Source organism: Dromiciops gliroides, chromosome 2 (genome assembly GCF_019393635.1).
Source record: "Dromiciops gliroides isolate mDroGli1 chromosome 2, mDroGli1.pri, whole genome shotgun sequence".
Classification (NCBI taxonomy): domain Eukaryota; kingdom Metazoa; phylum Chordata; class Mammalia; order Microbiotheria; family Microbiotheriidae; genus Dromiciops; species Dromiciops gliroides.
The window spans coordinates 492,541,357-492,566,857 of record NC_057862.1 but is presented as its reverse complement, the minus strand read 5'-3'; the positions used below and the strand labels follow the sequence as shown (position 1 = coordinate 492,566,857).

The 25,501-nt window shown below is 35.4% G+C and overlaps 1 protein-coding gene across 9 annotated transcripts in view; it reads right to left on the bottom strand.

Annotated features, from left to right (window-relative positions):
• Positions 1–25,501, bottom strand: part of KIDINS220 (kinase D interacting substrate 220) — a 140,170-nt gene that overhangs the window by 76,999 nt on the left and 37,670 nt on the right. For all 9 annotated transcript variants that reach the window (XM_043982823.1, XM_043982824.1, XM_043982825.1 and 6 more), the window contains exons 12-22: positions 23,868–24,045; positions 23,117–23,281; positions 21,079–21,258; positions 19,952–20,117; positions 15,366–15,517; positions 14,884–15,173; positions 11,194–11,334; positions 6,544–6,787; positions 6,119–6,207; positions 5,354–5,498; positions 1,121–1,283 (exon numbers count right to left, since the gene is read on the bottom strand). In XM_043982823.1, coding sequence (XP_043838758.1) covers positions 1,121–1,283; positions 5,354–5,498; positions 6,119–6,207; positions 6,544–6,787; positions 11,194–11,334; positions 14,884–15,173; positions 15,366–15,517; positions 19,952–20,117; positions 21,079–21,258; positions 23,117–23,281; positions 23,868–24,045 — 1,913 coding nt within the window. The remainder of the gene's footprint in view (positions 1–1,120; positions 1,284–5,353; positions 5,499–6,118; positions 6,208–6,543; positions 6,788–11,193; positions 11,335–14,883; positions 15,174–15,365; positions 15,518–19,951; positions 20,118–21,078; positions 21,259–23,116; positions 23,282–23,867; positions 24,046–25,501) is intronic.

The window sequence follows — 25,501 nt, the reverse complement described above, 5'->3', positions numbered from 1 at the left end:
GTTAAATTGTGAAAAACTTTAAAAGCAAAGGGGTTTGTACTTTGTTACTGAAAAAATGAGGCAAAAGTTTCTTAAGAAAGGTACTCATGTGATAAGATGCATATTTTATGATTATTTTAGCAGATGACTGGAAGATAAATTGGAGAGGACACAGATTGGAAGTAGGGATCCAATTAGGAGGTAACTGAAACAATTCAGGAGAGAGATTACGAGGGACTAAGAAACTAAAGAAGTACCTCTGAAAATAGTAAGAAGGAGACCTGCATCCTGAGAGTAAGAATAAGAAGTCTAGGTAAATAATTGGATATGGTTTTTTGGGGGGCTTTTGGGTGTGGTTTTGTTTTTTTGGTGGGGCAATGAGGGTTAAGTGACTTGCCCAGGGTCACACAGCTATTAAGTGTCAAGTGTCTTGAGGCCGGATTTGAACTTCGGCCCTCCTGAATCCAGGGCTGGTGCTTTATCCACTGCGCCACCTAGCTACCCCTAAATAATTGGATATGGAAGATAGTGGATGTGGATGAGTTTTTCACTTGGGAATTTTCCTTTTTACAAACATTTTTGAGATGCCAGAGAATACAATAAATGCTTGTTGAATAACTACAGTAAATTTCACTTTAACCACACTCGAGAATCCAATTTGTAAATGTGACCAAATATGGCAATTACAAGATCACAAAAGCTTTTATTGTATGACATTCTCCTAAATAACCAGAGTAGCAGGTTAGGTGGTATGGTTGTTTTCATTATTCCATGTAGTAAATAAAAATGCTCAATGAAAAGCAATTTTATTATATATTTTGGTATGCATTTACATGTGTGTATTATGTGCATCTACAAGAACATGTATACTAAGTATTAATTTGGGAAATTTCTTGTACATGTGCTGTACTGATAAAGGCAAAATATTCCTACATGAAAGGGTTGAATCTATCACGTGTTGACACCAAAAGAAACATGGGAACAAAACTCTGAAATTATAGTAAATGTCAAAAGGAAAATTTGATTCAATATACAAATATTCACTCTGCATGCACTCTCAGAACACTTTTAACACTTAAAGAAACTATAAATTCAAATCAACTTAAAGATGTAAAAAAGCCTGAGTTAACAACTGTAGTACCTCTCATAGATGGTTTTCAGTGTCATCTGATCTGGTATACCTTCGGTTTCTTCCAAATATAGTATGAGCCATGAAGTTCGGTAGGGCCACTGTTCTGTAATGTTGATCCAGCTAGCAAGCCTATCCCAATTGAAATTAATTTGATTGGCTCTCAACAGTCGTCCTATAGAGAATGAAAACATAATGTTTTGTAAATTAACGTAAGTACAAGCAAAAAAAGCATTAGCAAACTACTCAGGAGAGAAATTAAATAATTTAACTTTACTCTAAACAAAGTGAAACACCATGTATATCAAACCTTAATTTTATCTTTTGTGATCATCTGAGCTATTATGAATTTTCTAGTTCTTTAAGTAATTATTTGACTATGAAATAATTTGATTGTAGCTACTGGGATAACATTTTTTTTTGGTATTTTATACCTACACACAATGAAAACCAAGATCTCATAAACCTACCCAAAAAAAGTTTTCTTATGTTCACTCCAGAACTGTTATATCCTAAATTATCCTATATATATCTTGCTATACATTTCAAGAACCCTAATACTACCTACTTTACATATGATTCATATATGGGCCTCTGTATCAAGTTACTTAGCAAGTTAAAGAACATAATGGCTTTATGAAAATAGCTTATGCTGGTTAATAAAGTCATTTAGATTACACAAATCTCTAAGATGCTTTAGAGCCAGGAATTTGTGAATGTAAGACTTTTTAGTTCTAGACTAAAAAAAAAAAAAAAGTTAAATCCTGAAAACATTAAAACAAAACCAGAACACTGATAATGAATTTCATAGATATTAAGGCAGAGAACTTAAGGGATTTAAGTATATTACTGATGTGGCACTTAGAAAAAAAAGACTAGGGAAAAAGTATAGATTCATAAATCTGATATAGTACTTATTTGCACGTTATTTACACTATAAAAAGGACTCATAGTTTATACCAAGGCATAACCTAATGCCAAAATTAAAAAAAAAAGAAACCCTACGCTATCTCATTTTAAAAGTTTAATTCTTAATTTTTCTCAAATAATTTTTGAATTTTTTTAGTTTGGTAGCTATCCTTTAAAATTGTATGTACTGGGGGAGGGGGGGGGGGCTCAATCAGCCTTATTCTGTATAGCAGGGGTGGTGGGGAAGGGAGGGACCTGGAGAATGTATAAAAAACAATAAAATTTTGGGATCTTTAAAAAAATAAATAAAATTGTATGTAAAACAATATTCACCTTTAAAAATAAAATTTGCTACATATGCACCCTCCCTAATGAAATTGCTGCTTGTACTACTGACGGCAAACTCTCTCTTCCTTATTTCTGCATCTCTATGATACAAAATCAAAGACTGCCTTGGTGAAAACTCACTTCTCCTAATACTATACTCCCCATAGCCATACTACTCCCATTTCCCTAGCACACTCTAATCTACACTTCCATTGGGCCATAAAGAATTTCTATTCTACAATTATCAAACTGTTTCTTAAAAATGTTTTTTTCAAACGCCTTTCAGACATGAAAATCAAATGAAACTTTATTCCTTATCATCTTCTCTGTCTTGTGCCATTCTATGCAGTGGACCAAGGGGAGGTCAATGCTTCTTCAATCAATTAGCAAATATTTATTAAGTGCCTCCTATGTGTCAAGCACTGTGCAAAGGACTTTACAAAAATTATCTCATTTGATCCTCACAACAATCTTGGGAGGTAGGTGTTATTATTATACTCATTTTAAACTTGAGGAAATTGAGGCAGGTAAGAAAACTGAGGCTGAGAGGTCAAGTGACTAGATTAAGGGCACAATGTTACTAAGTATCTGAGGCTGGATTTGAATTCAGGTCTTCCCTGACTCCTGGCCCAGGACTCTATTTACTGAGACACCTAGCTAGCCAGCCTATCTTTCCAGACTGATTACACATTACTCTCCATAAGATGCCTGATTACTCAATCTATTTTAACCAGACTGCTTCCTATTCCTTCTATAAGGAACTCCATCTCACCTTCAGGTTTATAAGACTGCCCCTCCCCCCCTGCTGGAATGTTGTCCACCTCCATTGCTTGGAAACTAAGCTGCCTTCCAGGCTCAGCTACAATACTACTGATTTCTAAAGGGCTTTCCTGATTTTTTTTTTTTTGATGAGGCAATTAGGGTTAAGTGACTTGCCCAGGGTTACACGGCTAGTAAGTATCAAGTGTCTGAGGCTGAACTTCAACTCAGGCCCTCCTGACTACAGGGCCTGCACTCTATCAACTGTGCCACCTAGCTGCCTCCTGATTATTCTTTATGTTAGTTCCAACCACCTCCTTTTCCTCCAAAAAACAATTGTTTGTATTTAATATGTACACCATGTTTGTCTATCTGTGAACATATTGCACCCTTTCCTCAAGTAGAATAGATGTTCCTGGGGGAGATAAAGCACTAGCCCTGGATTCAGGAAGAACTGAGTTCAAATCTTGCCTCAGACACTTGACATACAAAAAACCAAACCAAACCAAAACAAAAACGAAAATAAAAGAATAAATGTTACTTGACACAAAAACTGTCCCCCTTTTTTGTTTGCATCATCAGAGTCTAGCAATTGGTTGGGGCATGACAAGAACTTAATAAATCTTTGCAATTATCTTCTATAAAATTCAAATTTTGTTCTCTTGGTGAATGAGATAATTACTATAAAAATTAGTTCTGCAAATAATAACCCCCTACACTAATGTGATTATTACTATGGTGAATTATATTATGTCAAATTTAATCTGAGTTAAAAATCAGATTTTTCCCCTATCATAAGAAAAGCCTCTAGAAAGTCCTACTCTAATGACTCAAAATGGAATGGAAATTACCCTGCGTTCTTGATATCTATGCCAAGAGAACAGAGCCTCTAGTGGATCCTAACCTGCTGGAGAGGATTTTAATATGGTAACTGTAACAGACTGTTTTCAAAGGATCAGACTAAGTAAATAGGAATTCCACTCCACACATAGTGTGGAACTCTTTGGTGCTCACATAACCCATTAGTTTTATTCCACTTCTGTAATGATGATCACTAAGTGATACAAAAGGGTGATAGAGGGAGCTAAGATTCACATAGTTTTAAAACCATTTATAAACATTAACTTCAAAGTTGGTATTCTAAATGTGAAATCCTTAGCCAATGATCAATCAACAAGAATTTATTCAACACTTACTGTGTTGCATGCATGCACTATGCTAAGCATTCACTATATGAAGACAAAATAGAAACAGTCCCTGCCTTCAAAGAATTTTGATCTATCCACAGAGATAATATTTTTATGTGCATATGCAATAGATACAAGGTAAATGTTGGGGGAAGCAACTGGGGAGGGGAGAGAGAAATACTAACAGATCATTGAGAGGACATCTCCCTTGGGGAATTCAATCTTATAAATCTTAGCATTCTCAGTATAAATAAAAATAGAAAGCAAAATGACATTGCAACTAAATGGAACAATGAATCACTGACTCTTCAAAGAAGTTTATTATATAATGTGTCCAAAGATAACAAGAATCATCATTTCAAGAGACATTTGGTCATCTTGTACTGCAGCACTCCTAAGTATTTGCAAAACCATTAGGTAGTTCCTACCATCCCCTAGTATCAGAACAATGTTTAAAGACAAAAAACAAACAAACAAAACTGAGGAAGGCCCATAGCATGTGGAGTGAACCCTGGGGTGAACTGATGGAAGGACCAAAAAAAGAACCATTCAGAATAAGCAGGCAAACATGAATTTTGATCTATATGGTTGGACAGAATACTGCTATCAATGAGATCATAGAACCATTTGAGCTTTTTTTGCTTATCAACAGGAGGACTGTTTTTTAATATCCTAAACACAAGCTGAATTTTAGGTGTGTGGCTTTTTGTTACTTTATTAAGCATTTGTTGTACTTATGGAATGAGACTTTAAAGAAGTGAAAAAGTTTTAAAAACAGCTTCTTGGGGCAGCTAGGTGGCACACTGCATAGAGCACCGGCCCTGGAGTCAAGAGTACCTGAGTTCAAATCTGGCCTCAGACACTTAACAGTTACTAGCTGTGTGACCCTGGGCAAGTCACTTAACCCCAATTTCCTCACTTAAAAAAAAATAGCTTCTTGTATTGCATTTTTAGCAGTGTCAATCTTTTAAGCACACTACATTGTGTTATTTTAACATGTTTCTGAAAATGTCATTTGAGAGTGCCAGAGATTATTTCCTATAGTAAAGAAAACAAGACTCACCTGTCACAGAAACAATATTAAGTAATCTTCTCATAGTCTGAGGACTGATATCACTGAACCAGTCTTCTGTCATCAATAGCTTTGTAAGATCAAAAGACATCTGACGTGTAATGCTCCGCTGCATCTGTCTTCTTCGGTAGGTATCCTAAAAACAACACAATGTAAATGAGAATCCCTTCCTATGACAAGTTTGAGAATCAAGGAACTTGAAAAATGCTGAGTACTGAATAAATTCTGCAACAGTCATTGTTGACTGAAGAATTTGGAAAAGGTGATGTCAAGTGGCATGGAAGGGGGAAAGGCCTAACAATATAAAGAAGGGGAGGAAAAAAACCTCTTATGTAGGCATGAGGTAAAGGAGGAAAGTTAGTAGGCAGAAAACAAGCAGAAGTCTCAGCACAAACAATCCTTATTTCTCATACCTTACATTTGTTTTAATTTTTCCTTGTAATTGTTTTAAAGAGCGTATTCTACAGAGTAAACTTGGGTAGGTATTTAAGTGAAGGAAGTTACTAAAGAAGAAAGCAAAGGGGTGGAAGGAGCAAGATGGGGCTCCTCCAAGTATACAGAAGAATGGAGTTACTTAGAGCTCTGTGCTCAGCCAGTCTTGAAACCCTACCTGAAACTGCTGCAAGGAAATTCAATGATAAATTTCCTTTGGAAAGTAATAATTCAACAGCTATAAAAGGTTTTAATAAGACATTTTACCTTTGTTTCACCTGTATTATAACAACACAGAAGTCTGACTAAAAACAAGCATCTTACCCGTCTGTTGAGGGCCGTCTTGCTGCCAAGTTTGGTCATTTCCCCAAGGCTGTTCTGTGAAACTCTTCTGTCAGCATCTTCATGTAATCCTTAAAATAATTTATGAAGACAAACAATTTACACACTGAAACACTTCTGTATTACTCTTACTTTAAGTAAAAAGTCATGACTTTCCAAAGTATTTTTTAAGTTAAAAGTATTCTCTTCAAAAGCAAATACAGGGGCAGCTAGGTGGTGCAGTGGATAAAGCACTGGCCCTGGAGTCAGGAGTACCTGAGTTCAAACCCGAACTCAGACACTTGACACTTACTAGCTGTGTGACCCTGGGCAAGTCACTTAACCCCAATTGCCCTGAAAAAAAAAAAAAGCAAATACAATTTTAGCTGTTCTAAGAACTTTAACATTTTAGAGGCTTGGGTTTTTACCTGTGCTATCAGAACACACAACTTCTCCATTTGTAGTAGCAGGTACGAGAAATTTTCTTGCACTGCTTAATCCACGACTATTAAGGAAAACAGGCAAATGAACTATATTGCGCATGTAGTCATGACCATTTATATTTGAATCACGAAGTACACTATTGAGGTTCTGGTTAATTGCCTTTATAATAATGTGTGGATCACTTGCAAAAATAGCAATGAATGGACCTTTTGAAAACAGAACTCGGACCTGGAACAAAAGAAAAGTTTATATAAACATATGTATACACACACACATATATATCTCATACATATATTCACATACATACATGTATAGTCACACACTTACATTTGATATAAATTAATTTAATAAGAAACATTATACTGGGCAACAATCAGTACTATGAAATGCAATAGGAGACATCATCTATACCTCCCAAGAGCTTACAATCTCTATGTGAGACAAATGATATGTGTCCTTTTTTAGGCAGATCAAACACTGGGTCTTGAGGTCAAAAATACCAGAATTCAAATACGATTGCAACAATAGCTGTATGACCCTGGACAAGTCATTTAACTTGTATCTACTTCAATTTCCTTAACTGTATATGTGGATAATAATAGCACCTACCTTCCAGGATTGTTGTGAGGATCAAATAACATCTGTAAAAAGTTTTTAGCAGAGTGCCTGGCACGTAAAAGGTGCTTAATAAATCTATCCATCCATCCATCCATCCATCCATCCATCCATCCATCCTTCCTTCCTTCCTTCCTTCCTTCCTTCCTTCCTTCCTTCCTTCCTTCCTTCCTTCCTTCCTTCCTTCCTTCCTTCCTTCCTTCCTTCCTTCCCTCTCCTTCTCCCTCTCTGTTCCTTCCTCTTTTCCTTCTTTGAGATCTGAAAAATTATGTTTGATGGTGGCAGTAGCAATATAAATTGCTTCAAAAAATAATGTGATTAAGTATTGGTTTTCAGAAGTCAAAAAATCCCAATTCTGATATTTATTAGCAGTGTGACTAGGGGGGAACTTACTTTATGTTTCTGAGCTTCAGTTGCTTGATCTGTAAAATGAGGATGACATTGCTTACATTACCTACAATCTAGACTTTCTGTGAAGTGCTTTGCAGACCTTAAAGTGAACTTCTGTAATACATTTAATATTTGCTTCGTGTTGTTCCTAGGCCTGGAATAAATACATTATTCTACCTGCTTCATCTTTTGAAACTCACTCATCCTCCAAGATCCAAATCAGATACATCCTTGTTTATAAAGCTTTTCCTCAACACCAACCAGATATCTCAATATTTTTTCTTTCACATCTCTCCAAACACTTATCATATTATTCTTTGCATTATAATTATTTTTACTATTTGAGTTTAACAAGTTTATTAGTACTTTAGGAGAGACATTCATCTTCTCACTCATTTTCCATTCCTGTCTTAGACTATTATTTCATTTGAATCAGTAAATACCCAGGAGAAAAATTTTTACTTTAAATCAAGCAGGAGTTCTTGACTTTGAACCTGTGTTCTTTTATTAAATTAATATTTTGATAAAAATATTTCAATATGATTACCTTTGTAATCCTATGTATTTTATTTTATGTATTTAAAACCATTATTCTGAGAAGGGTCCCATAGGCTTTCCCACAACGCTAAAGAGGTCCATGACACAAGAAAAGATTAAGAACTCTCACTTTAAACTTAACAATAATATGGTCAAAAATGCAAAATTTGCCTAAAGTGTCTAAATGTATATTTATGAATCTTGATATGATTAAGTTATTAGGGAAGAATTAATAGTTCGATACACATTTTAAATGTTTTATTTGGGGCTTATCTTAAATATAGATGCAACTGGATAAAAGTATTAGAAATATACATTAAAAGTCTGGAAGCATTTTAATGGACATTTACCATTGGCAGAAAAGTCTGAAGCCACCTTTAAATTCAACACTGAAGGAATTTTCTTTTCTTCTTTTTTTTTTTTTTTTGGTGAGGCAATTGGGGTTAAGTGACTTGCCCAGGGTCACACAGCTAGTAAGTGTCGAGTGTCTGAGGCTGGATTTGAACTCAGGTCCTCCTGAATCCAGGGCCAGTGCTCTATCCACTGCACCACCTAGCTGACCCACTGAAGGAATTTTCAAGAAAATATTTGTTTATGGCAAAGCTTTTAAAAATGCTAATAGGTTTTCCAAGAGGTTCATAATTCAAAGAAACTTAACATAGTACAATTAAAAAATAAAAAAGAAGCCTCTTAGAACTTAACAGACTTATAGGAAAAGTGGTCAGATCTTTCATAAAGTACTTTAAAGATCTACTTTCTTTTATTTTTAGTATCTGAAATAGGCTAGTGATCTATATACAAATAAGAGGGATAACACTCCTTGCATTACCTAAAATTTAAACTTACTGAGAACACTTACAAATTTTATGAAATATTTGCCCCAAATTACAAATATTAATTATTATATTAGCATATTAATGAGAAAACTTATCTTGCTTAAGTTCAAATTAGATTTCATTAAGTAAATCAGTAATTTATATGTTTTAACAAATGTATAAAGTGTATTTCTTATCATAGTTATAAAACAGTAATGAACTTTGACATGTCATTTCCTTTAAAATTAAAAAAGCAAAATATAATTTAGAAATGTATGTGTGAATATCCATGTGTGTATATTTATTGTATATATGCAAGAGAATATGCATGCATGTGTATATACATACATACACATATATGTATATACATATATATGTACATGAATGAGAATCCTTTTTGGTAATGGCTTGCTTTTCAAACTAAACAGTTTCCTTAATATTTACCTTAAGTTCTAGAGTAAACTGGCACTTCTATATACAGATAAATCAGAGAAACATATTGAAAATACTAAATTATTCCCCCAGGGACTGCTTAAGTTAGATAATCATAAAAGACAAGACCTGTTAGGGTTATTCAGACTATATCACGTCAAGAAGTAGATTTAAAAAAATTGTTTCTATTAATAGTTAAGCTTCTCTAGCACTAAGAACAAAGCCATTCTTTTTGCATTTTATTAAACAGAAAAATATCCATAGGAAAACTGTCATATTTCTATTTTGTCTAATTTATTTTCAAATTAATATTGCAGTAACATTTCCCTCCCAATCAATTTTTCTCTATAAGGTTTTTTATGGAAGCTAGACCGTTTAGGTAAAGCTGGAATTATATAGTTGCTTTTCATTTGAACATTTAAAGTGACAGAAAAATATTGCTTCCTCCTCAATAGTAACTAAACATGCAATTCTCCTAAAAGTATCATGAGTCCTACTTATTATCTATAGTCCCTTAAACTTATCACATGAAACGACTATACCAGCAAATGTCTTGAAATCTGTGTATAAAAGATGAATTAACTTTAATTTCAAAATTTCACTTTTTAATATACCAATTTTCAAAGTAACTACTAAATAAATTTAAACCATTCTTTAAAAAATAAAGTTTATTAACATCAGAACTACTCCACAGCCCAATCTATCTCTAAAACACAACATTTAGCCATAATCTCAGTTATGGACATTTCCAAGGTGAGAGTTTATATTTTGTTCCCACAGCTGCTGGTTATCAGAAAATCCATGCTTTTCTTTGCTTTAGGTTAAATCCTGCTGATAATGATGTATCACTCCCAATATGCTTATTTTCTATCTTTACTTCTGGAGGTGTAACTTCTGGTGCACTATAATCATCTTCAGTATGAACTGCTCTGACTGAAAAAAGGTTTAGGAGCAAGAACTGAAATAGTTTCTTTAGGCTTACTTGCCCACATTCTTTGTCAACTGATTGACTGACAACTAACCACTTCTCTCCACTGTGATTCAAATCTCCTCAGGTAGTTTTGTTTTGGTTTGGTTTGGTTTTGGGAAGGGGTATTTCTTAAAGTACTCCAGAAGTTCCCCCTTCTGCTCTCCCACTTTTCCACATACAAATTGTCCTATGGTTTTGTCCCTCCATAATTATTTTATCCCTTTTCTCAACTAGATTGAGGACAGGTACCATTTCTTACTCATCCTTATGGTCCATGGTGTGGTGCTTTATGCTACAGCTTAGACATTTCCTAATATGTACTGTTTACTAATAGCAGATGGGGTTCCTCCAGAACCTCCAGTTCTGTCCACAACTCACAAAAACCTACTAAGAAATACCTTTGCCATTTCTATCACACATCCTCATCAGACTTAAAATATAAGTCATAAGATTAGAAAATAATTTAGAGGCCATCTAATCTAAGGGAACTGAAGCCCAAAGAGGTTAGATGGTTTGTCCAAGGTCACAGATTTAATGAACAGCAGAACCAGATCCCCTGACTTCAAATTCATTGCTCTTTACTATGCTTTTTCAGCTGTCATATCTGCTAAAAGATCTGTTTTTATAATGTTAATTATTTTAACTCTGTTTCCATAGAAGAAATGCTATCTTGTATTACTACTTATAAATCAAAACCATGCAAAGAGTTGAAAAAAGTATATTAATAAAAAAGGACACATAATATACCTCTTGGAATCTACTTAATGCAAAACACTCAAGTTTACTTCAATTGAAATAATATTAAATTTGGCCTCTATAGTCAACTACCAAGTACATAAAACTCTTTGACTACGTTAAAATGACTGAACACATACTGTGTCTAGCATCTGAAGGACTTTGTCTTGCTCACAGGCATCCAGCCCATCGATGATGACCACTAGTCTTGTCTGATTCTGAGTGAAGCTGTCAATGGTTTTTGCCATTCTAGCCATCAATTCGACTTCACACTTCAGAACCTGCTCAAAAGAAAGCATTTAAGTTATAATGAAATATTTTACAAAAGAAAGTTGGTTTTAAACATTTTAATATTAATGCAAAATAATACAGTAAAACAAATACAGACTCAAGAGTCTGGAATCCTAACTTCAAGTTCTAGCTCCACTCATGATATTACATTACTTTTACCTAGCTCTATCAACACATCTCCTCCACAACAACTTAGAAAATGTGCTAGACTGATAGAAAGCTGAGAAAAAGTAACAGTGAGTCATTTTTCCAGCCTAGGGCAGCTTAGAAAGATAAACAGAGAAGTCTACAGATGCTAGGGTAGGAGTTGGTAAGGAACACTGGGCAGTGGTGATGGCAATAAGACATGAGCAAGCACCAAGTAAGAAAGAGATTCTTGGGGACTTCCCAACTATTGCTGGGGGCAGGAGCCATCTGGCAGCTTTGTTACCCAATACCCAGTTCTAGGTCACAGATCCAGGAATGCAGACCCACAGCTGCTACAAAGCAAAGGGCCCTAGATGAATAATGACCACAAATTCCAGAAACTGATCTTGTGTGGCTCTGAGCCCAGGATCAAAGAAATGATTCAGTTCTAACTTTTAGACCAGAACAAAGACTACAGTGGAAAAACCACGGCAGGAGACTACAACTAAAGGCCAACAAGAGGCTCAGTTTCTCTGAAACTGCAGAACCTCAAAGCAGGATAACAATGACTGAGTCCAGTCACAGTGTACTGAAACTCAACTACATACAAGCCAAAAAACCCAAACCAGAGCTCAGACCAGGAGGGCTGTGAACAGACATCTCCCTGGATCACATCACTTTAGAAGCACCAAAAACTTACAGGCTCCCCCATATTGAGCTGTGAAAGTGACAAACTCAGGTCAGATATCCCTTATCCCCCCAGAAATGAGCAGAGCCAACATTAACATAAAGCCCAAAGTCAAGACCTAGACTGAAAGAATGAGAAAACAACAAAAAAAGAAGCTTACCATAAAGAGTTACTATGGTGACAGGGAAACTCAAGACCAACACAGAATAAAAAAGTGACTTAAATACATCTACATGTTGGGGGCAGCTAGGTGGCACAGTGGATAAAGCACCAGCCCTGGATTCAGTTCAAATCCGGTCTCAGACGCTTGACACTTACTAGCTGTGTGACCTTGGGCAAGTCACTTAACCCTCATTGCCCGGCCCCACCCCCAAAATCTACATGCAAAGCCTGAAGGGAAAAAAATACAGATTGGACATAAGTCCCCAAAACATTCCTAGAAGAGTTAAAGTTAAGAACTAAGAGAGAAATAAAGAGACAGAGAAAGACAGAGAGACAGAGAGATTTTTTTAAAAGAATAGAGTGATTTTAAAAACCCAAAAGAAAAGTAGAGAAAAAAATCGCAAAAGAAATGATCTAACCAAGAAAGTAATGAAAAAAGAATTAACAGCTTAATTTTTAAAAAAGTATAAAGCCTTACTGCAGAAAATAACTCCTTAAAAATTATAATTGGCCAAATGGGGGGGGGGCGGCTAGGTGGCGCAGTGGATAAAGCACCGGCCCTGGATTCAGGAGTTCCTGAGTTCAAATCCGGCCTCAGACACTTGACACTTACTAGCTGTGTGACCTTGGGCAAGTCACTTAACCCCCACTGCCCCGCAAAAAAAAAAAAAAAAAAAAATTGGCCAAATGGAAGTTAATGGCTCCACGAGATATGAAGAAATAACAAAACAAAGTAAAAGACTGAAAAAAATATGAAATATATGACAGGAAAAACAACTGACCTGGAAAATGGATCAAAAGGAGATAATTTACACATTACTGGTCTAACAGAAAGCTATAATCAAGGTACTTAGAATGAAAGAATTCAGCACTGGAAGGGAGCTTAGAGATCACAATCCAGTGTTTTCATTTTACAAGTAAGGTAACTACGGCTTACATAATACTACAGCTAAAAAACAAACAAACAAACAAACAAAAAACCAGATAATACTACAGCTAATAAAGGACAGACCAAAACTTGAACCCAGGACTCCAAACTACCAATACTTTTTAAAAAAATTATGCCATTCTGCCTCGCTTCAGTTTTCTTGGTCAGAGCTAATATATATTCCTTTTTTCTACTCTAAAAGAAATAATTACTATTTATGGAAAGCCCTAAAAAGCCCTTTGAAGTCCTTGGAAATAATAGTTTACTTGTCTTGAAAAGACAGTATTACTTACATTTCATCTAAAAAATGAACTTCCATCAAATCAATCAATAGTAATTTATCAATCATCTTGTAAGTGCCAAAAAACTGTATTAGGCACTGGGAATACACAAAAACAAAAATGAAATAGTCTCTTCCTTCAAGGAGCTTACCTTCTAACAGGAGAGATCTGTATAGATTAGTATGTACAAAAGAAAAAACAAGGTAACTGGGGGTAAGAAACAATAGAAGCTAGAAGCATAAGGAAAGGCCTCATGTAAGAAGTGGGGCTTGAATGAGCTTCAAAGAAAGTATAAATTCTCAAGGGCAGAGATGAGAAGAGAGTACATTCCAGGGCATGGGTGACAATCAGAACAAAGTCATAAAGATGAAAATAAAGTACTGTGTATGAGGAACAGCAAGACTGAAGGAAGGAAAGGAATGTATATTAAGGCTGGAAAGGTCAGTTGGCCAGGGATGAAATGCCAAAAAGGGAATAATTTGTAGAGTGGCACAGTTAGACCTGTATAGAAGACAGATTAGAGATAGAAAAAACAATCAGAAAACTATTGCAAGAGTTCAGGAAAGCTGGAATGAGAGCAGGAACTAGTATGGCAGTCATCCAAGTGGAGAGAAGAGGATGGATGCAGGAGATGCTGCAAAGGAAAAATTCATGAGACTTGACAATGTGAACTATAAGTGAATGAGGATTAGAACATGGTTCCAAAGAAGTAAAACTTTATGAGTGGAAGAACAGCAGTGTCCTCAATAGAAAAAGGTAAAATTAATCTGAAAGAGGTTAATGAATATTGTTTTGAACACAGAGCTCAAGATATCTATAGAACATCCAATTCAAAGGGTCCAGAAGCCAGTTGATAATGTGGGATTGAAGCTAGACAGTGGATATAGAATAGGATATACAGAAAGATGCATATTCATCAATCACCAAGCATTTACAAAGCACTTACTAGGTGACAGGCACTGTGCTAGCTGATAGGGATACAATAACAAAAATGAAATGGTTCCTGCCCTCAAGGAGTTCACATTTTATCAAAGAAGGCAAAATGAATATACAAATATATACACAGTAAACTGAGGGGGAAAAAGAACAAAACAAGCAGCTAAGGAAATCAGAAAAGGTTTCGTGTAGACAGTAGCCCTCAAAAGTGATTTGTGTAGAAATAATAATTGAAGTCAGTGAATGAGAAATCCTTGGAGTACACCCACTGTTAGGGAATGTACCTGAAATTAATTCCAGATGCAGTTGAAACTAAAATTTTTAAGTCACAAAATGTTTTAATCATGGCTCAATGCTTATAATTCTAGAAAATTCATGAGCTAGAGTTTTTGCTATAACTATTTCAATGTTTACCTACCTTCATGAAACCTTCACTTTTCAACTTGTGCAGTTTGGTGGCAGCTTTATGGAGACGTTTACGCTGAGAATTTAGGATAGAGTCTAGTACTTTCCACCAAGTACGACAGTTTAAGATGAAGGCCAAACCAACAATAGACGCAATTGATATAAGAATAGCATTCACTGTCATATGTTTTTGGTCAACTCTAAATATAGCAAGGAGAGTGATTCCAGCAATAATACACCCCAAAATGAAAATGAAGATGACAAAAGATGGGAGGCAGCAAGTTTTCTTCCACTTTTTTTTTCCTATAACACAGAAAAAGAGTTTTGGCCATTATTTATGCTTCTAATGTCTAAATAACTTAATTCAGAAGTTAAAGTACAATATAAAATTATTAGGATATAACATAACATACTGTGAGGAATTTAAGGTATATATAAAAAGAAAACCAAAACTATTATGTTAAAATACAAAAGAGAGAAATATAAAAGTTCTACCCTGTGTATCTTCAGTCTTGAATACTCGAAAAAGTCTTGTGGCTAAGAAACCAAATTCCCTTTCACAAGCATCAGAAAGAGTTGCAATCATCTCAGCCAATGAAGTTTCACCACCCACACTAGAGAGTCTATTGTAATCTGTAAATAAAAACCTTTAAAAAAAATAGATTTTGTCATTATTTAAATAAAATTCAAAGCATAAGTCTTATAAACCAGTTGGATTATTTCAGTCTTTTAATTAATCTTTTTTTCTAAATAAAAGTATAAAAGAATCTTTACATTTTCAAACAGTCAAGGAACATGTATTAGGTCTGACAAATTCTAAGTTTTAAAAAATGGTTTTTATCCAATGAGAAGAAAAAGATCACAAAATAGTCAAATGAAAAGGGGCCTTGGGGCCCATTTTGCCCAATTCCTTTATTTTGCTAAAAAAGTGAGGTTCAGAGAGGTCATATGATCAGTAAGTAAAGAGATGACAATAGCCCATAGACTGGATGAGAGTAGTAAAGCTAGATGGGAAAATCTACTAATTAATGCGAGGGAGGAAAGAAATGAAAGAGTGACAATTTTAAGCAGAGATGCCACATTCTTAGCACACCTCAATGGACAAAGATTACAAGAAGATAATACAAAAACCAGCAGTCAAATCAAGTCTTAGATAGATATTATTTGCAAATATAACATATAAAAAAGATATGTATGTATATACCCATATATAATACAGAAACTATACCTTTGATTTCATTGGTCTAGGAAACTCTCAGGTGAGGAAAGACCCTCTATATAGCCTTAGGAGAGAGTTGCCTAGGCATCTTTTTCTCTGCCAAAAATAGAACTAGTAACTTCATTACTTTACCTTTATAATAATATCATCCTTGAAAATATGGAAGAATCAACAGGAAAATTCTATTCTGGATCTTATTGTCATTAATAGGTAAGAACTAGTTCCTGGTATGGCAATGATGGGAACAGGATCAGGAAGACAGAGAAGTAGTTACCATTCTCTCCATAGACTTTGTGAAAGACAAGAGAGACTCTATGTATAGTCTACCGTCTTTCATGTAACCTAGACTTTGGAAAAGTAGACTCCAAAGGGTTCAGAGAAAGGATATGAAGAGTCCTACAGAGTAAAATTCTTTAGGGGAAGTCAAGCTAGGAGAGATGGTAAGATCTCAAGAATTAAATTCTGAAGACACAAGGAAAAACAATATTGATGGGGAGGAAGATGATAAAAAAGGTTTTTGTTGTTGTTGCTTTTGTCATGTTGTTGTTCAGTTGTTTCAGTCATGTCCAAATTTTCATAACCCCATTTGGGGTTTTCTTGGCAAAGATATTGGAGTGGTTTACCATTTCCTTCTTCTGCTCATTTACAGGTGAGGAAACTGAGGCAAACAGGGTTAAGTCACTTGCCTCAGATCCCAGAGCTAGTAAATGTCTGAGGCCATATTTGATCTCAGGTCTTTCTGACTCCAAGCCCAGCACTCTATTCACTGAGTCCATCTCAGTATTTTTTAACTTAATAAGTGTAATCAATGCCTTTTGTTAAACATCATACATTCCTGAATATAGGTACACCACTTCCAGCTCTGTAAATGAACCATACATTTCAACAAAGATAAACAGTTAAGCAAAAAACAAAAACTGATACAATGACTGAGTCTGACAATGTATACAACATTCTGCCCCCATGATTCTATACCTCTCTGTTTAGATAAAGAAATTGTGCTTAACTGGTTGTTATTAAGGACTAGATTGGTTATTATACTTATGCAGAGTTACATGTATTTTTATTATTCTTTTAAGTTACATTATAATGGGAATTGTGTTTATTGTTCTTCTAGTTCTCCTTATTTTACTTGGCATCATATCCAAACAAGTATTCCATTATTTCTCTGAATTTCTCATATTCAGTCAGTCATCACTAAACATTTATCAAGCATCTACTATTATTTGCCAGGCACTGTGCTAAGTGCTAGGGATACAAAGAAAGGCAAAAGACAGTCCCTAGTCTCAAGTCTAATTAAAGAGACAACATGCAAACAACTATATGCAAACTAAATTGCTGGCTAGATAGAGAGAAACACACATAGAGTATATAATCAACAAGAGGGAAAGCACTAGAATTAAGAGTGATCAGGAATAAATGTTGGAGAAGCTGTGGAAAAACTGGAACACTAATGCATTGTTGGTGGAGCTGTGAACTGATCCAACCATTCTGGAGAGCAATTTGGAATTATGTCAGAGGGCTGTGAAGCTGTGCATACCCTTTGACCCAGCAATACCACTTTTGGGTCTTTTTCCCAAAGAGATCATGGAAAGGGGAGAAGGACCCACATGTACGAAGATATTTATAGCTGCTCTTTATGTTGTGGCAAGGAATTGGAAATTGAGGGGATGCCCATCAATTGGGGAATGGCTGAATAAGTTGTGGTATATGAATACAATGGAATACTATTGTGCTGTAAGAAATGATGAGCAGGAGGAGTTCAGAGAAACCTGGAAGGACTTGAATGAACTGATGAGTGAGATGAGCAGAACCAGAAGAACACTGTACACAGTATAATCAACATTGTGTGTTGATCAACTGTGATGGACTAGATTCTTCTCACCAATGCAATGGTTCAGGAGAGTTCCAGGGAACTCATGATGGAGGAGGATCTCCAAATCCAGGAAAAAAAAAAAGAACTGTGGAGTATAGATGCTGAATGAACCATAATATTTCTTTTGGTTTTGGTGCTGTTGTATTTCTATTTTGAGGTTTTTCCTCATTGCTCTGATTTTTCTCTTATAACATGACTAATGCAGAAATATGTTTAATGTTTATATATATATATAAATATACATATACATACATATATATATAACCTATATCAGATTACCTGCTGTCTAGGGGAAGGGGGAGGGAGGGAGAAAAATCTGAAATTGGAAAGCTTGTATAAACAAAAGTTGAGAACTATCTTTACATGTAATGGGAAAAAAAAAAGATAAAATATTTTATTATTTAAAAAAAATAGAGTGATCAGGAAAGAATTCCTGAAGAAGATAAAATTTTAGTTGTCTTGAATCCAAGAGGCAGACAGATATTAGAAGAGAGAACATGCTGGTGATGGGGAGGAAATTCACAATTTCTTAATGTACAAGAATGCCCCATTGCATTCGTGTACTACAGTTTGTTCTGCTATTCCACTAATTAACAGGTACCTACTTGTTTTTGGTTTTGGGTCAACATGAAAAAATGCTGTAAATGGTTTATTACATCTTATAGATTTATTTGTGTTTTTTTTTATTTCCTTATAGTATAAGATGAGGAATGTGATTAGTATGTCAAAGGATATGAACAGCAGAGTATCATTTTTAACATAATTTCGAATTGATCAACACTATGATGAGCCCCAGTTCCATCTCCCTATTATCAGTCCTTCATAGAGCCCCTCTTACTTCCTCAGTTTCGGTGTATCAAACAACCCAAGACCAGGTTTTCATCTGAAAAAGTAGGTGAATCTTTCTTCAGTTCTTATTTTTTTTGGTGGAGCAATGAGGGTTAAGTGACTTACCCAGGGTCACTCAGGTAGTAAGTGTCAAGTGTCTGAGGTCGGATTTGAACTCAGGTCCTCCTGAATCCAGGGTCAGTGATTTATCCACTGCACCACCTAGCTGCCCCCCTTCAGTTCTTTATAAATGTGGGATGAGCTGCCTTGGTGGGGTTGGGAGATAAGTTCCATTCATTGGTTATCTTCAAGCAAAGGCTAGGTAACCATGTGTTGGTCATCCTGTAGTAAATATTCCATTTTTGGCATGGATGGCCTTTCAAATGCCTGCAGCTCTAGATTTATGGTCATATGACTCTACGTAATTATCCTGCCAATCACGGGAACCTGTACCACCACCTCCTGAAGCCCCTCAATCTGTATTCAGATAGCTAATGATGGTGAACATTTTCCTGATATCAAGGATGAATTTGCCTTTTTGCAACTTTCCCCTATTGCTCTTTAATATATGCTCTAAATCCGGCCCCAGACACTTGACAATTACTAGCTGTGTGACCCTGAGCAAGTCACTTAACTCTTATTGCCCTGCAAAAACAAACAAATAAATAAATCCATGCTCTGAAGCCAAAAGGAACAAGTCTAATGGATAAAAATTTGTAGTAAATAATATTTTCATATTGCAAAATAAATTTAAGAAAACAAAGAGAACTCTAAAGAAAATGACTGATAATCTAGTTTTGTTACAAGTGTAACTGAGAAGACAAAGGCATTGTCTAAAGCATCTTGGCCCCACGTTTCCATTTCTAAAATACAATCACGAATATAAATTCTTTATCAACTTGCTTTTAAGCTTAGTTAGCAAATGTTTGCAAATTAACAAAACATTAATTCTTTCATGACAACAAATTATTAACAGATGTAGCTATTAAACCAAGGAAAACTTTTGAAATTATATGTTCCATAGAATTTTTGTAGATACTAAAAAATTAACATAACCAGAAGAGAAATTTTTCCTTAGTACATTAAATTTTTACTCTTGACTAAATACAGCACAGTATTTCCAAGAAAGAAATAAGAAACAAAAATCCTTCGGCTCACCTGACTGGTAAAGCTTTTGTAGTTTGCTCTGGTAATTCAGGGGGGTTTACAAACATCAGTTTGAGGAGGAGTTCCAAGTAGCCAATATGTCTTGCCAACCTAGTGCTTACCACCCAGGCCCAATTCCAACTTTCCCCTTCCCTTCGACCACCAAAGTAAATTACAGCTGAAATGTAAAAATAAATCCAGTGAAATGATTTTGGGCAATCAGCTTCATACTCATTTCCCCAAGAAATAAAATTCAAATAGTCAGCTTTCATTCAATGACTCACAAGTGAATTATGTACTGTCCTAGTTTTAAACGTAATGCTAACTACCCTATACCAAAAGCCATAATCCTGAGCCATTCAATTCAACTGCACTACTCACCACTCACCTCTCACTGGTGTACATTTAGGGTCTACAGGCTCATTTAATATTAGCCTAAGAAAAATGTAATTACAGGGGCAGCTAGGTGGCGCAGTGGATGGAGCACTGGCCCTGGAGTCAGGAGTACCTGAGTCCAAATCCAGCCTCAGACATTTAACACTTACTAGCTGTGTGACCCTGGGCAAGTCACTTAAACCCAATTGCCTTACTAAAAAAAAAAAAATGTAATTACAAAAACAAATATATGGTGCATATAGTAGTAGAATACATAAATAGTTCTTTTCTTGCTTATAAAGACAACACTCAGATGAGGGATAATTTTTATCTCCCTTGTTTCAGGAAAAATGCATAGTAACATCCAGCACTCCCATAAACTACAGGAGCTACTCAATCCTGAAACTAGAAAAAGATGATGACATAATTTTATTTAAATAAAGTCTAATGGAGGCAATATATAATTATGAGGCTTTCTTATAACAATGCTTTTGTTTGGTAAAAAGAAACTTTACAAAGATTTTGAAAGCCACTGAAACCAATTAAATAGCTTTTCCCCAAACCAATTAGTACAGTAAAAAGACCAGTAGGCAAGTTTATGTAATTTCTGGTTAAACTTTTCCACCTGTACTTTTACAATGATATGCTACACTTCTAACAATAGTATTTTGAACTTTGAATGAAAAAAAGTCAATCATAAGAAGTAAAACAATGAAGTCTGACATGTTTTTCAATGTGGGTAAAGAATAAAAGCAAAAACTTACTAAAGAATATATATAGGAGTGCCAAGAGGCTCAATGCCACTGATATTCCAAGTTTCAGGTCCACAGTAAAAGCAAGCAATAAACCCACCCCTCCACAAAGCAACAGTGTAAGAAAGACTATAAGCCATGAGAACTGGAAAAGAGGCTCAATTTGCTGTCCTGCAAAAGTCTTCATCTCATCTGAAAAGGAAACATGATAAAACTCTTAGGAATAGAAATAAGCAAATGAGCAGTCATTTTGAAGTTCTAATATTTTCCAAACATTTGTAAAACACCCTGAAAAAAGTCACAACCAATAGAAACATTTTGGTCATTTTTATGTTTCATTCTACATAAAACTTTTCTTTACTCAAGAAATTTACAACAAAACAGTTTGTGTATAAAAACTTGTGCTGTGGTAACTTTTTTGAAAACGCACCCTGAAAACATGCGCAAATCTAAGAATTATTTCAATTACTTCACTTTCCAATTTTTTGGGATAGACAGATTTCCCACTTCCCCATAGTGCATAAAATTCCACACAAGCACTCTTGTTTACTTCATAATCAAGCATGACTCCAATTGTCTCAATAGGAGATAAATGTGATCAAGATTATCTGATCTACTTCAGGTAGCAGAGGTAAAGCATTATTTGTCACTTTTACCTGCCTAAAGAAGATGCCTGCTGAAATCTTATTGAGCAAACCAAGGACATTTGGGGGCAATGAATGCTGAATACTTGTTAGTTGACTCATTTGACTTACTGAGGATGGATGATTAAATCTCAGTATTCCAGCATGTGACTGGTTCAGACTACTGTGTGAGAGCTATGCATGTACCAAAAACAGATACTTAAGAGCAAACTGGAAAATTGGAGACGGAGAGGGAAAATATGGGAACACCACGTACAATTAGTTGCAAATGCTCTCTTACCCATACATAAAACTGCACAGGCTTTCACTGGCCATGGAAATGAGATATAGTGATGGGGCCTCTTATCCAAGTGGCTGCAGAAGCCAATGGAGCCATATCACAGAATCTCCTAAAAAGAGATGGGGATCTTGGACTCAGCTGTGGAGGGGCAAGGACCTGCCTTCCCAGACTGAGGAATGGTAGGGGATCACACATCTGGCCCTACAGCTTGAGGATCAAAAGAATAAACCCTGAAACAGAGAAGCAAAACCTGGACTTTGTCATCTGCTATTAGCACAAATTATTCTCATTGGTACAATTCAGATGGGAAAGAAGTTGCTTCTTTAAGAGACCTAGGTTCACTTCCTTCTGGAGAAAGTTCAAGTTCTTAGGACCACAGAACTACAGGCCTTTATGGATGGTTAAGGTGAAAAAAATACAAGGGTCACCAGAATGTTGGGAGTAAAAGAAAGTGTGACTCTCTTTATAACTTCAAATTCAATTTCTCCCTTAAGGAAAATACAACCCTTTCAGGTGGTACTGTAAGGCTAAAGGCCTGTATAGGTCTCCAGGGTGAAAGGAAACAAGGGAAAGGGGAAGTAATGTTGCTGTTTATAGGCCACTGGGAATCTCTTTTGTGCTTTTACAGTTTCTGTGGAGAGAAAAAAAGCTGTTTTGTGCCTATTCTGCTTTGCTGCCTTGCATAGCTGCCTACGAATTAGGACTCTTTTAACCACACTAGTTGATGAAAATCTAAACACAAAATGTATTCTGAGGTTTCAAAACAGACTATAGATGGGGACAAAACGAACTGAAGTCAGCCAATCAATTAACATTTATTAAGCACCTACTATTTGCCAGATACACCGCACTAAACACTGGAGATACAAAAAAAGACAGGGGAAAAAAGAAATCTTAACTCTCAGGAGATATTATTTAAGGCCAGCCCCTAGAGACTGAACTTAGTCCAGAAAAGTCCAGGGCCTGGGGTGCTACAACAGGGATTACATCATGCTTTACAAAATCCTATATATAATTTTTTTTCTTTAAAAATATTTTAAAATGATAGTCTGAAAACTTACTATATAAGAAATTCTGGAAAATGTGTTAAGATACACACAAATAACAATTAGTTCGATCACTTTACCTTCCAATTTCTTGAGCAAAAAAGATTTCCCACTTCCCCACTGGGCATACAATCCCACACAAATGGGGGGCTGCATGGTTGGTTCACTAAGAATATCTGCCAGAGCACTGCTATATAAGTCATAACCAAGCATGTCACCATCTACATCAGTAGGAGATAAGTGTCCTGTAAATTAAAAATATCATACAAATGTATTAAAAGGTGATTTTACTCATATCATTTGAAAGTGATAGGAAATATTACTTTTTTGGATTCATATAATCAAGGAAGACAAAAAAATTACTTTTCAAATAAAAGGAGACGATGTGAATAACCTTCAAAAAATTAAAAATTAAATCTAAATAAATGTGTGTCAAAATAAGAAACTAAATGGAAAGGTTTTTAGAACTTTTATACCTACAACTGTTTTCTCACTCTATTAAGAAATATTTACAAATTGTGTTTAAAACCTCCTTAATATGAACATTTGAACATTTACTTTATAATGTCCATCTTTTCCCATGTCAAAACCTTGCACATTTAATATTACACAGAAAATCTGTTTCACATATGTGACAATGTAAAAATAGTCTGCGAACTTTTGTTTCATAGGTACAATACAGGTAAATAAAACAATTAAATCAACTAATGTATACACTCATACACACACAAACACACATTCCTTGAAATATCAGGTTAGTTTATAATTTCATAAAGAAAATGTATTTCATTAAAGAAAAATAAACTCACTCAAACTTAAAACAATACTTACTGGCTCCAAATATTTGAGTTAAAATACTTTTCTGATGGCTACAGTCAATGTTATATGGTGTCTCTCCGGCTTTGTTAGGCCTGTAAAGCAGTCGTCCATCTTTTGGATTTCTTAAAAGAAGTTCTGCTAGTTTCCGGCTTCTACCACGAATGGCAATATGGAGAGGAGTATCTCCTTTCTATAAAATCATGATAAATATCTGGGCTTTCATATTTTTTAAACACAATCAAACCATACAAACTCAAACTAAGTAAGAAACTGCTTGAGTTATTTAACCCTATAATCACCACTTTGATTACATCTTTTGTCTCCACAAAAAAACGAACACCTACCAAATAAATTCTAAATTCAATTCCCTGGTATTCAAGATCCTCCATAATACAGTCCAAATCTACTTTTCCAGACTTATTTAATGCTACTTCCTGATAAAAGTCCAATTCTTTAGCTCAATTTGGACTACTTTTACCATACATATTAAAGGTGCTTTCATACCTTTGTCATGTTGTCTATTATGCCTGGAATGCACATGGCCATGCCCTGATCCATCTTTCCCTATCATAATCTAAACTAACTCGTCTATTAAGACCAAGCTCAAATGACTTCTCTGATTTTTCCTAGACAATAGTAAATACCTCTAACCTCTGAATCTTTAAAGTCTTTATCAGTACTACTCATACGTCACTTATTACTTACTTCCTTCTACTACAGATATGGTTGCAACTAATTTCTCCTGCTTTTAAGTCATTAATGGTGAGGACCACCAATCAATCCATAGCCCATTATTAAACATTTACAATTCACCAAGTATCATCTTAGCACTGGGAATACAAGAACAAAAAAAAATCTTATTCTTAAAAAGTGGTTAAGGGAAGCTAGGTGGCACAGTGGATAAAGCACCAGCCCTGGATTCAGGAGGACCTGAGTTCAAGTATGCCTCAGACACTTGACACTTACTAGCCGTGTGACCCTGGGCTTAACCCTCATTGCCCCCCCCCCAAAAAAAAGTGGTTAAATACTATTTTTTTTTTGAGGCATTTGGGATTAAGTGACTTGCCCAGGATCACACAGCTAGTCAAGTGTCTGAGGCTGGATTTGAACTCAGGTCCTCCTGAATCCAGGGCCACTGCTCTATCTACTGCACCACCTAGCTGCCCCGGTTAAATACTATTTTGGAAAGAAGGGCATTTGAAGTTGGGGGAATCAGGAAATGCACCCTTCATGCAGAAGATGGTGTTTAAAATGTATCTTAAAGGAAGAAAGGGAATCTGAGGTGGAGGCAAAGAGTGACAAATACACATTACACAAGTGGTGAGTAGATATTTATTTCAAAAACTAACATTAGGATAAATTGTTCAATAAATCAAGTATTTACTGTGTGCTTACTATGTTCTCAGTATACAGTTTTGTTGTTTGGTTGTTTTTCAGTTGTTTCCAACTGTTCGTCAACCCTTTTAGAGTTTTCTTGCAAAGATACTAGAGTGGTTTGCCATTTCCTTCTCCAGCTCATTTAACAAATAAGGACACAGGATTGGGTGACTTGTCCAGTGTCACACAGCTAGTAAGTGTCTGAGGTCAAATTTGAACTTAGGAAGAGGAGTCTTCCCGATTCCAGACAATGCACTCTATCTACTGTG